The sequence below is a fragment of the Molothrus ater genome, chromosome 16, assembly GCF_012460135.2.
Source record: "Molothrus ater isolate BHLD 08-10-18 breed brown headed cowbird chromosome 16, BPBGC_Mater_1.1, whole genome shotgun sequence".
NCBI lineage: Eukaryota > Metazoa > Chordata > Aves > Passeriformes > Icteridae > Molothrus > Molothrus ater.
In genome coordinates this window covers 2,791,347-2,804,793 of record NC_050493.2, presented here as the reverse complement: position 1 = coordinate 2,804,793, position 13,447 = coordinate 2,791,347, and the positions used below count along the sequence as shown (strand labels likewise).

General features: G+C 39.8%; 1 protein-coding gene across 2 annotated transcripts in view; it reads left to right on the top strand.

Moving 5' to 3' along the window:
• The window catches only part of USP22 (ubiquitin specific peptidase 22), an 88,592-nt gene that overhangs the window by 67,307 nt on the left and 7,838 nt on the right, over window positions 1–13,447 (top strand). For both annotated transcript variants that reach the window (XM_036392299.2, XM_036392298.2), the window contains 3 exons: window positions 4,071–4,218; window positions 10,124–10,229; window positions 12,438–12,596. In XM_036392299.2, coding sequence (XP_036248192.1) covers window positions 4,071–4,218; window positions 10,124–10,229; window positions 12,438–12,596 — 413 coding nt within the window. The remainder of the gene's footprint in view (window positions 1–4,070; window positions 4,219–10,123; window positions 10,230–12,437; window positions 12,597–13,447) is intronic.

The window sequence follows — 13,447 nt, the reverse complement described above, 5'->3', positions numbered from 1 at the left end:
TCTCAGGGAGGAAAAGAGACTGTTTTGAACATTAAATAAAACTTACTATATATAAATAAGCAAGTTTTGCTCTTTTGCCTATTAAACAGAAGTTACCCATCCCACTTTATTTCTTTTTTGTTTTAAGATCATGTAGTTATATAGGTTGAGTGATTTCTCTGTGATAAATAGGAAGCTACAAAGTTCTTCCACCTTGAAGTAGGTTGGTGGTGAGTAATGACTGTCAGATGGTTCTCAGGACTGAGGTGTTTTTTTCCTGGTAGCTTTTCTGGCAGACACACCAAGCATTGAGCTCTGTTTGTTTTAAAAATATCTGACTGCATCAATTAACATTCTTCTTTGTGCTACATGAAACCCATTTCTCAATAAAATCATGACATGACTTACACTGCATAAGAAAAGGAATGAAAAGGATTTGGGAGTAACAGATAGTGATGAGGCTGGGCAGGGGGAAGATGGAACACACACAATCCATTCATTGAGCCTTTTGGCTGAAAGGGTTGGGTTGGTGCACTCCTTTTTGCCTGCTGGTGTTTGTGTGTAGTTGGTCCACACCCTAAAGTTTATCTAAATCCTTTCCAGAATGACCACTCAGGAAGGTGGGAGTAGATCTGTGTCTCACATGCTCTGTGACTGGGATAGCAGGAATGGGAGAGGAGCAGAATGCAGTGCATCCACTCCGAGGTGGAGGGAACAAACCCTGCCTTCTTCCCATCATTGCTCATCCCTGTGAGCCTAGCACAGCACACGGCACAAGCATGGGAAGAGTTGAGAAGTGGGGACCAAGAGGGAAAAGGAGGAGATGATTGATGGCTTTGATATCTGAAGATGATACTGTGGAAGTGACTTATGTATAAAATAAGTTACAACAAAGGTACTAGAGGGGAGAAAAATGCAGTTAAGGCTCTTTACATAGACAGAAGCCTTGCATTTTGTCATGGAAAATACAGAGCTTGTGCTGGTTTAGTAAAATTTGGTACTTTCCCCTGAAATAAGTGTAGAACATACAGAGTTCATGCAAGCAAAATGTATTTTGTGATTCTTTGAACATTGTTCTTTGGGAAGCCTCCAGAAGGTGTTCTCCTGCATGTGTTCCATGTGTTGCCCAGTCCTTTCATCCATTGTAAATTGCCAGAAAATTTGAAGCCTTTACTGAGAACCAATTTCCAAGAGGAGTTTTTGAATTCTCAAATTGGACTTGAACCTGGTACAGGATTTCTGCCAATAAACTCATAATTACAAAGCTCAGAGACTGTTCAGTAGATACATGTGCAGGATAAATCAAATTTATAAATCTGTTCATTCACATAATTGAGAAACTTCTGTGCATGTTTTTGGCAGGAGGAGGAGAAATAAGTACCGATGTGTACAGTGGGGTCTTGTTTTGTTTAAAACCTCACTGTTTTCTGTATGTTTTTTGTAACAATAATGCAAATTACAAAGCCTATAGTCTTCTAAATCCTCCATAGATTCTTTCTAGAATGCAACAGCAAGTGTTTCAAGTGGAAAAACAAAATTAGTTTTACTTGGGCTGTGTAAGAATGGAGGCTTTGAATCCTGGTTGGTTTGTTCCTTTCTCCCCCCCTCCTTTTTTTTTCCTGGAATAGCAATTAAGCAGTGTATTACCCAGCACTTTGAAATTGCTCAAACTAGTTCTCTCCAATATAAACAACTGATACTGCTGAATTGAAAACAAATTTAAACAAAAAAAAAAAGTTTAAATTATGTTTGGAACAGTGAACAGTTGTTTAACAGCTGTGTTTTAAAGGTGACTTGCAAGTACATAATTGTTTATATTTGCACACTTCAGTGAAAAGGTTGGAATAAAACTTTACATGGACTCTTTTCCTTTTTGTGGACTGGAACTGCTCTGATAGGCTGCTTTTCCCAGCAGCAAGGAAATGACAGAGATGGGATGGATGTTTTATACATTCCAGTTAAAATATTGTTATTGAATGTGCTCAGATTCTTTGCTATATTTAATACTTATTTGAGCAGTGAAGCTTTTCCCCCACTCCACATTCCTACCAGGCAGGTTTCTAGTTTTTTGTGTGATAATAGTTAATAATTTGATAAAGCTTCATGTCAGATCCTTCTCATCCTACTGAGGCAGCAGAGAATGTAAAATCTGCTGGCAGGCCTTGTGTCTGCAGTGGAGTAATTACATGGAGTGCTGGTGGTTAAAATGACCAGAGAGCTCTGGGACTAATTGTAAGGAGTGACAGAACAGGGAAGTTTTATTGCTGCAGTTCCCTGAATTATGTTGAGCAGCAGCTGCATCAGCAGATTTCAATTACCACACTCCTGCTCCAGTCCCTCAGTGTCATCCTTGTTGGCATCAGAGTAACTATTGATCTTTGTATTTATAGGAGCATTTTGTGGTGTTTGGCTGCAGAGGTGCAGCTTCTTGGTAGGGAAAAGTGGAGATTGTGAGGAAGAAATTTCTGTGGGAGGAAATACACTAAAATCATGTAGGAAACACTACCAATATGAGGATTAGTGAAGATTGTGCTGCCTTTTGCCAACTTTCCCTTAAAATACAGTGTTTTCTCTCAGCAGGTTTGTAGCACAGTGCCTGTGCTTGGACTTACATAAAATGCTCAGAGACTGTGCAGGGAGAAACTCAGGGCTGGGGAAGGAAGCTCACTTTTCCAATAAGGATGAGAATTATATACTGCTGGGGGTTTAAATCTTGTTTTTTGTTCTGTGTATTTGCCCCTTACTCTCTTCTGTTTGGGAAGAGTAACTGAAAAGAAACTGCCATGGATTTGATAGGATCTTGGGAAAACATAATTGTGGTGTTGCAGGCAGCATTTACTGGCAGATACCTTTGCTGAAGGTGAGGGAAGGCAAAATGACTCACAAATGTTCACTTCTTAAAAACAAAATGTTACTCTGTCAAGTGAATAAACTCCTCTGGGCCTTTTCTGACTCCTGTAGGGATACCACGAGCATCCCTGCTTTGCTTTTGGAACTGGTGTTACTGTACAGGGATAAAGGAAGGGCTAAACTCAACCCAGGGAAACACAGACCCTTAGCATGGGTGGCTTTTTTTGGCATGCTTTTTTGGGGTGGGCTGGTTGGGGGTTTTTTTGTTTGTTTGGGTTTTTTCATTTGGGACCTGGCTAGTTTTTAATTTTAAAAAGTTTCTGTGGGCAGTGTCCTCCTGCCTGTGCTGATTTCCCTCCCCAGCTGTGTCACCCCCAGCAGCAGCAGCAGTGTTTGACATCAGGCTGTGCTGACTGAATGATTCATCTGTGCAGTCTCTAATGTGCTTCTGGCAGAATCACCTGGGGCAGTTTTAGTCACTCTGGAGCCAGCTCATCAGATTTTGACTGGAGCAGATGCAGGAGCTGGTCCAGCACCAGATTCCCAGGCAGGGGACACCCTGCTGGAGCAGGGATGGCAGCTGGCTTTGGGGATCACTGACTGAGCGGGGACCTTCAGCTCTGCAAACAGCTGGCTCAATAAAGTTGTTTTTAATGCCTTTTACAGTAAAAGGCCAGTACTGGCATGAGGCTGCTGCCCTGCTTAGAAATTTTTCCATAAAATTGGAGTGTGAACAGCATTTGGATGCAGAGTTGCCACGGGTCAGGGATTGGCTGACAGTCAGCATCTAATATTCTCATCTTCAGTGTTTGTTCTGATATGGGAGGAGGCATTTCATTCACCTAATTTATGAATTAAATTGGTGATCCTTTTCAAATGCAGGATTTTTTTTTTTCTTTCCTTCCTCCCCAGGCTATTTTAATAAAAGTCATTGGTATCAGTAAGCAAATTGTGAGTGATGTTTGTGTCTGCCTACCCCACTCCCTGCACCCCCACATTTTTCAGGCTAATCCATCACAAATTGATGGAATTTCAGGGGAGAAAACTGAGCTGCTCAGTTCTGAGATCACTTCTCCAGTAGTCTGTGACAAAAGCTGTCTCTCTCCTTTATTACTAAGGCCATCGGAATTAAACGGTTTAAATTGATTTGACTAATTGCTCTCATTTGACTTTTTAATAATGCAATGCACTGAGGCTGTGCAAGCTGTTAACAGTCATGTCCTTCTCTTTGCTTTGAGCAGTTTTACTCTGGGCACCGATCTCCTCACATTCCATATAGGTTATTGCACCTGGTATGGACTCACGCACGGCATTTAGCAGGGTACGAGCAACAAGATGCACACGAGTTCCTCATTGCTGCATTAGATGTGCTACACAGACACTGCAAAGGTAAGGCTTGTCCTGAGGCTCCAGTCAACAAGGATTATTGCATCCAAAGGAGGTAGAACCATCTCTTCTTAAACCAAGTCTAGTGCCAGTGCAGCACTCGTAGCAAATTCCTTTAAAAATGTTCGGTAGACTTCAAATATTTAGAAATAAATAAACCATCCCCACTGTCAAAAAGTACCAAGAGTTAGAAGCAGACAAGTCTGTACATTGGTTTGAATCACCATCTTGATGTTCTCTTATTGGTTGTGAGTCACTGTCTTTTCTTTTAAATTGCCATTTTATTTCTATTTATACTTTCAGTAGTTAGAACTCTTACTCAGTGTGTCATGGGACTGATGAAAATAACGTAGGGTAGAGGTTATGTCTTAATACCTAATACTATTATTCTGCTTAAATGTGATTCTGTTGTATTTCTGATACCAAATTGCTTACAGAAATGTGAATAAGGAAGAGCAATGGGTGGCTGTGGTATCTTGTTTTATTAGTCTGTATAGAACAATACATAATTGTACAATACAATAAAACTATTCAGTATCATGCTTTTTGATGTGAAGTATCTAAGTCTTGATTTTGTAACATCACATGAAATTATGTATTTTCTGTTTGTTAGCTGAACTGAAAATTTCCCAATCTGCTAATGTTTGCTCCAACTTGGTTCACTTACTGCACCAGTGAAATTTTTACTATTCCTCCAAGGGAAGGTAGAAGAGTTGATGCTAACAGAACAAACAAAAAGTCCTTGGTTATCAAAAAGAAGATTTAAGCACTCAGCTTTGCTCAAGGAAAAACACTTAGGGTTTAGTTTTTTGGCTTATCAGAGGACTGTCCAAGGGAAGGCTGCTGCTGCTTCTCTGAACCATTGTGAATCTTGCTTTTATCTCTGAGCTAGCCCTGCATGGCAGCAGATGGGCTTGTTCACATCCATAATTGGTGCCTCCAAAAGAATCTTCTCCAAAAAAAGTATTGCTAAGGACAGGAACACACAGAGCAGTTCCTTTGTAGTTATTAATGTCTGTCATTTGACAACCACTAACTGGATTTCAATAATCCAAATTAAACTGGTGTGGAAGTCCAGTAAGGAACAAAAGCTAACCAAATATTGACTTCTTAACTCTGAATAAATTCAGCTGCAAACAGAAGCACTTCTTTGTTCATGTTAAATTTTTGAACCATTGATCTAACAAATCTTGAAGTTTTTTCATCATCTCTGATATAAGATAATGCTCATATTTCTTCTACACATCCTCATTAATTAATGAAGGAGTATTTGTGTCTCAGAATTGTAAAAAGAAAAACTTGCAATAGTAAAGGTCCCTGAGCTCTTCTCAAACTGATAAAGAATCTGAAAAGACTTTAGGGAAAAAAAAAGTGGTTTGACTTTAAGAATCTTCCTTGATATCTCTTCTGTCAGGTTTTCAAATTTCTGTTTCTGAAGAAATAGAGAGGCTTTTATTAAATCATAGTAAATAATCTATACCACATCAAGGTAATTTAAAATAAGCGGTTGAGCAGTTGTGTGGGAACCAAACAAGTTAATCTAAAACAGAATTTCAAGTATAGTCATGCAAAACCACATTTGGAATGAACTAGTTTTCAGTGTAATGAGAAAGTTTTCCCACTTGTGTATCCACACAGACACACTTGCATGTGAAGTGTGCAGATGTAAAAATATTATTACTAATAGTGAGAATATGTCCTACAGCTACAATAAGCAAATAATGCCTCCTCTGCCAATATTAAATATTTATTTTAATGAACGAAAAAAGCTTTTAAAGCTTCCAGTCAATAGTAATGAAGTTTTACAATTAACACACAGTGAAATAAAATAAAGTCATGGGGGAAATTCTGCTCCAGTTTTTGGCCATTATTCATGATCACCAAGGCTTCAGGCACCAAAGTAAATGAAAGTATTCCTTAGGTATAAATATCCAGTGATGTTTGTTTGGCTGCCATTAGTCATTTATCCTTGTCCATTCTGTGTACTCAGCTGTCTAGGAAATGTCTTAGTGCAAGCGAAGACAAAGCTGTGAATATTTGATTTTTCACTGCCTAAATTAAGAAAAATACCTGATTTTGATGTCCATTTAAAGATACATTTTGTAATCCTACAACTGCCCTGAGATGATTATGTGGGCAGGCCGGCCCAGGCAATTTTGTTTTGATTTGGTTGGTGTTTTAAATGCTGGTTGAATCTATACTTTGTTTTAGTGGCATCTGTGGAGTTTTGGAAGGCCAGGATACCTGTCTGATGTCCATGTAAATCCTGTCTGAGGGGTGATAGATGTGCTGGCACTCTTGGGTTGAGCTGTGGCATCTGGGCAGGGCACATTCTAAACCCTCAATGGGCTCCTCTGTGCTGCTGGAGCAATAAAAAATATATTTCTGAATAAAAGGGGACAAGTGCATCTTGCCTGTGCATCACTTTTTCATTTCAACAGCTGGAGGCAGGTGATCTAACTGGAAAGTAGTATTTTAGTGGAAAAAATAGTGTAAATAATCTGTATTTCTGCCCAGGCTGTGAAGCATTAAGTGAGCTTTTAGTCAACATGACAGATGCATCTCTATCCCCAGCGCTTGGGATAAATTTGGGGTTCTGATTCTGCAAACTTCCACACCAGTGAGCTTCCAATCATGCAGACACTTTTTAGTTTCCCACCTTTGTCTCAGACATGTTCAAGCTTGGGGAAACTTAGACCTGAATTACTGATCTCTTAAAAGGATCAATACTGCAAGTCAAAAATTACTGTTCTGTCCAGGGGCATCACTGCTGTGGGGGTTTCTGTACTCATTGCAGAAACAACAGCACTCAAGTGGCAGAGATGGGCATTGGTACACAAAGGTTCAAAAAGCAAGATAAAAAAATAGAAGTAATCTGTGTTTTTATCCCAAACTTAATTCAGTAGTTTTAAAAAAGGGACCTTTAAAATAGTACCTTAAAGCTGATTATTCCTCATTTATTTGGATTTCTTGAAGCATTTTGCATTCACCTTTAACAAGGAGTGCTGCAAAACAAATCTGAAGCCAGAAAAAGAATGGTATACTGAGATTTGGGAGGAAAACACTGCCCTGCTCTGTGAATTCTGTATGATATTCTTAGGAATTGATAGAGCATATGCTTGTGAAACATGTCATCTGCTCTGATCCATATAGATTTGTGTGTACACTGCTTTGTCAGAAATAACAAGCACTTGTTCAGAACACCAGGGACCAAAGCAAAGCAGAAATATTAACATTAATGTCTTGTTTTGATAAATACCTCTTTTAAAATCTGACAATTCCTGACTTCCCATTTCTCATTTCAAATACAGGATGAAAGATTGAGGCAAAACTTGTATTTTTATATCAAAACCAAAAGCAGTCTTAAAATGTTGTGTATTTTTAAGCTGTTTTTACTGTGTATTATTTACCTTTAGTGGTATATTAAATGCCTATTTTGAAATAGATTAACATGCTTGGCTATTTCACAGACACAGTAGTAACCTGTGTGGGGTTTTTTGAGAGTTGCATTTAATTTGAGTGCAAACTCCTAAATTCAATTTTCAGCTATTCTCATAATCACATTAATATGTACATTGATGTATTTTTAAGTTTGCTTTTAGCCCTGTGCTGACCATTCTTAAAAGCTGCTGATTTCCCTGGGCCAGATTTAAACCCCAAAAAATATCTGAAATTAAAACCTCATTTGGGAGACAGAAATCTTGAAGGGAACCTTAACTTGAGCACAACAATCTAGCAGCTTCTAGTTCTCAGCTGCATAATATACCTCCCCTCAGCATCTGTTCCATATTGACAAGTGTGTGTAGGTGGTAATCTTACTCTTTTTTCCCTCCTCTCCAACCAAATGTCATGGGAAATAATGTTGAGTGGGTAATACCCTTCTGTTTTGCTGGGAACAAGCTTGCAGGATATTCATTTGAGACCCTCTCATCACTGATCCTAATTGACTTGTGTAATTGAAAAGGGAGAGCTCAGTTCTCTCTGTGGGAGGAAATGCCTGTCTGCTGAAGGTGTCCAGCTGGGATGGTACCTGTGATCCAGGGAAAAGCTCTCAGCACTGCTTTCCTCCTCCTGCCCCCTCAAAACAAAGCAGAGACAATGTTTGAAATGGGGAGATTACAAGCATGTGGTAGCTCTTTAAAAAGGAAAAGTAGAGCTTTGACTAAAACCCAGTTAATTCTATTTTGAATTTTTTTTTCTTTAATGCTTGTGAATATAAGTGAAGCTTTTTCTGTAGGGGAAGGATGCCTTGCACAGTCTCTATCCTGTATGCCCTCTTCATTAGCTTAGCATAATTGAGCCCTTTAAAAGCTCTTAAGTTCAGTGAGATTTAGCTGAAATTCCCATCAAGAAACACCTCAGACTGGGTGTGATAACCCCCAACTTGAACCTCATACACTTGAAATCTAATTTTAGAGCATTTTCTTCAAGAGTCGTTTTAAGGAAACAATGTGCTTTTCTTGGCAATTCAAACAAAAGTTTCTAAAGCCTAAATCTGGCAGCTGAGGGAGAACTTTCCTCAGGCATTTAGAATCTAATTAACTCAAGTGGCCCATTGCAGCTTAGTAGGTATCACCTATGACTGCTTTTCCACACTTAGTATCCAGTGGAACCTTTGCCAGATTATTATATAATACTTTTCAGCATAATTCTAAAGCTTCACTGGGAAAAAAAATACAATTCTATCTGTTCCTACTACAAGAAAACTCCAGCTAGAGCACCTTAAATACATGAAAATGGTCTATTGCCCTGCTTTAAGAAACTTTTCATTTCTTCAGGTGGTTTTTTTTTGACATTCTTGAGTAGAAAATAATTAGTTTTGAGAAGTAGCAGAGATTTGAGGAGTATTTCAATATTTCAATCTTAGCATTTTGGTTTCAGAAATCAAATACTTCCCAGTAAGTTAAATACACTGGGAAACCTGTCCAAACTTAATTCTGTTGTAGCAGTTGCTGTTGAAGGAGATGGAAAAACATCTCGAGATGTATTTTAAAAAATAATTAGCTGGTGCTGTGTGGTAGTTGGTGTGTGCATCTCTGATTGCAAAGCAAGCCCAGTTGCTTCTGTCCTACCCAAGGAAAATAAGGAGTGGACAGTCTGGGAATCCAAGGAAAAGGGTGTCATTCCTACTTCACCTTGGGGAATGGAGGGAGAGGGCTTTGAAGCTGAGAACTGTGTGCAGAAGTGTTTAATACTCTGGTTATTTAATACTCTGGTTATTGTGAGAAAGTTGAATTGGCCTAATCTCAGCACTCAAGTCCTAAAAATGACACTTTCCCCCTGGGACCTGCAGTGACAGTGTGTGATGCCTCAAAGATGGGAATGTGCTCACTGTGCCTCTGGAGAAGCTGGAGGAGGACACAGCATTACCTCCTCCCTTCAGATAAGGACATCTTTCATTTTCCCACTGATGAAAACCTGCATGGAAGGTGCACATTGATGGAGGCAGTGGGCTGGGGGTGAAGGGCTCTTAACAAACTCTCCTCATTCTACTCACAGAAGTTGACTGGATAGAAGTAAAAAAGAACCATTTGCCGCTGTGAAATTTAAATATCAATTTTCATGAACCACCTTGGCAACTCCTTTGTCTTAGGAGCTGATCTTTATGCCAGGCAGTGCAAAGCAAACCTCTGTAAAGGGAGATACCCTGAGCAAGGGTTTGGCTAAGAACTTCTATGGCTTAAAGCTTCACCTCTACATTTAGTCACCTTTTGGTTATCTTCTATATTTTTCAAGGAATTCCAATCTTGTTTCCTTCAGTGCACAACTTCTGCAGGGTTCTGTATTATCCTTGTGAACTTGCAGTGTAAGTTTGAGTTAGAAAGAGTTACTGGAGACACAGTCCAAGACAAACCACTGTTCCCTCCAAGGATTTTTGACTTCTGAGCCTGTGTTTGCATTCCTGCAGGTGATGATAATGGGAAGAAGGCCAACAACCCCAACCACTGTAACTGCATCATAGACCAAATCTTCACAGGCGGACTGCAGTCGGATGTTACCTGTCAAGTCTGCCAGTAAGTCACTTCCTGATCTGATTCAAACCTGCACCCCTCCAGTGCAGTGCACTGAACCTTTCCTCTCTTGAACACCAATAAATCTGGCAAAACTCCAGAAGGACAAGAACTGTGGTAGTGCAGCACCCTGAGGCACCAGCACAGATTTCCCAGAGCAGCTGTGCCTGCCCCATCCCTGGCAGTGTTCAGTGCCAGGCTGGATGGAGCTCTGAGCAGCCTGGTCTAGTGCAAGGTGTCCCTGCCCATGGCAAGGGCTGCAATGAAATGATGTTTAAGGTCTCTTCAACCAAACCATCCTGGGATTCTCTAATTCTATCATTCTGTCAGCTAAATGCAATCAATTACCAGTTAACTGTCACATAGTAAGACATACCTAAAAAGCTGCCAGGGAAGTACTAGAGGCTTATGCACACAAACCTTTTACTCGTCTGGAAAAGGTTTTTTTTTCCAAGTTCATAAAGAAAATACTTCCAAGATCTCTTTGAATTTCAAAATACATCATTGCAAATACATTTGAAGAAAATTCCGATATAGAACCACATTTTCTTTCAGTCAGGAGCCTCATATATTAATATATTATCAGGAGAGAGGTTTCAAAGAGGCTGATGCCTAATGTAATCTCAGGTACCAGAAAAAAGCCTTTACAAGAGTATGGAAAAAGGTATTTATTGTCCTACTCTGTACTGGAAAAAGTTGACTGCTCTTTGGACATGTTTGGTGTTGCCATAGTGCAGAAGTCAGAGTTCTTGTTTTTTGTTCTGCCTCACATTCTTGCTGTCCTGCACATGGGCTGGGCTTGTTTGAATCTGCTTTTATTCTCAGTTTCCTGGAGGGATTTGCAAAAGATTTACTGTGAGGAAAACATAGGAAATTTTGTTCTTTGCCTGGTAGAGCCACAGAATCCTTATGTGATAATGCAAAGCTTGATTTGTTATGACACAATATTAACATTGATGAAACTTTGACAAAAGAAGTTTCCTTTTGAAATTGACAACTTTTGCACAAACGAAGCAGAGGGAGAAGGCAGAATATTGAAGGCTTAATGAGATTGCAGAGTGAAAGACACTGGTTTTAGGGGAAGAGAGAACTCAAAAAATAAACACACCAAGGAGCTTAGACCCCTGAACTTCTGTTAAAAATATGGATGCTGGAAGAAAAGATTTGAATCAATAGCAGTTAAAATTTTGAGCAGCTTTTTCCACAGTCTGGCTGTTGACTTGTCTTCAGCTGTCTTTAGAGAACTCTGATGGAGAACACGAGCTACTGCTTGCTGCAGTTACTCTTTGGCCTCTCAAATCCCAAAGGCTGGAGGAGATGCTGAGAGGAACTGCAAAGCTCAATTCAGTGCACTGCTGGACAGCAAGAGTATTTTTAAAGCCTTCTCTTTTATGAGGTAGCCTCAAGCACAATCTTCCATGTCTTGAGCAGACAAGACCAGCTTGCTAACTAGTTGGATGGCGTGTAGCTGTTGTCACAGATGTTCACTGGTTTATACTGGTCAGTAGTGCCTCTGTCTCAGAGCAGCTCTGCTTTGAGTCTCAGGGCTCCAGTGAGTGGGAGAATGTCTTAAATACTTTTATTTTGCTTTTAATACATCATGTACATTTCCCCAAACATACAGCTTTTAAATATGCAGGGAAACGATCCACTGTGGGCAAACACTCTGGAGCAGCTCTATTTTCTGTCATCTCTGAGTGCCCTCTAGGGGTGATGGAGATCCCAAAGTCCTTAAAATTAAGCACCTGGAGTGCACCCCAAAGCGAGAGAGAAGCACTTCATTTGACTTCCTTTAAAGGGGTGTGTATGGTATTTTCTGGGGCCCCCATCGTGGGGAGGAAAGAAAATGATGAATCTGACTCCATGTTCTTAGAAGGCTAATTTATTATTTTATGGTCTATATTATATTAAAGAATGCTATACTATGCTATACTAAAGAAGGCTAAAAGATAATCATGAAAAACTTGTGACTCTCTCCAGAGCCCCAACACAGCTGGATGTTGATTGGTCATTAAATCAAAACAATTCACATGTTGAATAAACAATCTCCAACCACATTCCAAAGCAGCAAAACACAGGAGAAGCGAATCAGATAATTACTGCTTTAATTTTTCTCTGAGGCTTCTCAGCTTCCCAGGAGCAAAATCCTGGCAAAGGGATTTTTCAGAAAATATGAGGATGACATGTGTGGAACCATTTGTGTCCCCACAGTGGCGTTTCCACGACGATAGACCCGTTCTGGGACATCAGTTTGGATCTGCCAGGCTCCTCCACCCCCTTCTGGCCGCTGAGTCCGGGCAGCGATGGCAGCGTGGTCAACGGGGAAAGCCACGTGTCGGGCACCACCACCCTCACAGACTGCTTGAGAAGGTATTGATTGATTAAAAATACGGATATGGATCTACTTCTGAGATCCAACTGTGACAGACAAAAACTCTCCAACAGCTTAAAGTTAGAAAGTGTGTGTTTATTGTGGGATAACTCCCAAATACACCCCACAATTGACAGGTGATTACAGGGTCCTTTTATCTATACAAGTATTGAATACCCAAAATGCAAATGGTTAAACAAATACAAAGAAAAAAAAAAAAAAAGAAAAACCAGAGAATGATGGCACATAGGTAAAGGAAGTCTTGTTAATTAGTCAGGAAGCTGTGATGTCATTTAGTGCTGCTTTGGCCATAGTCAGAGTGAGGGTGAGGGACAAACTGACACAGTGTTGCCCTCACATTCTTCATTTCATGAAGAAATTTAAAATTAAAATTTTAATCTATATTTTGAAATATTTCATCTCAAAAATCTTACTTACAAGGCAGCCTCTGGGGAAATGGTTGATTTGCTTTTTGAAAATCTAAACTTGGAGGAAAGGACTCAGGAAGGAAAGTCCATGGTCCTGGCCTTTCTATGCTGAGTTTCTGGAAAAGAGGGATTTTGCTTTAGTTTGTAGTGAGAACATTGAGGTAGTCCATTTTCTGTGAGCACTTCCCTGTTCCCTAATGGTTTCTTCCCATGGCTCCTTTGAGCAGTTCTGTCTGAAAATTTTGAAAGAGATTTTGGTCAACAAAGGTTTTTTAGAAGGGTATCTGTATTTTCCAAAGAACTTTGTGTTTACAGGCCTTTCCATCTCAGAGCTTTGATCCCAGCCCTGGAGGGCTACAAGGTAGGATAGTGTGTTGCAGAAGAGTGTCTTCCATATCAATGTTTTTGAGTTTGAAAACAAA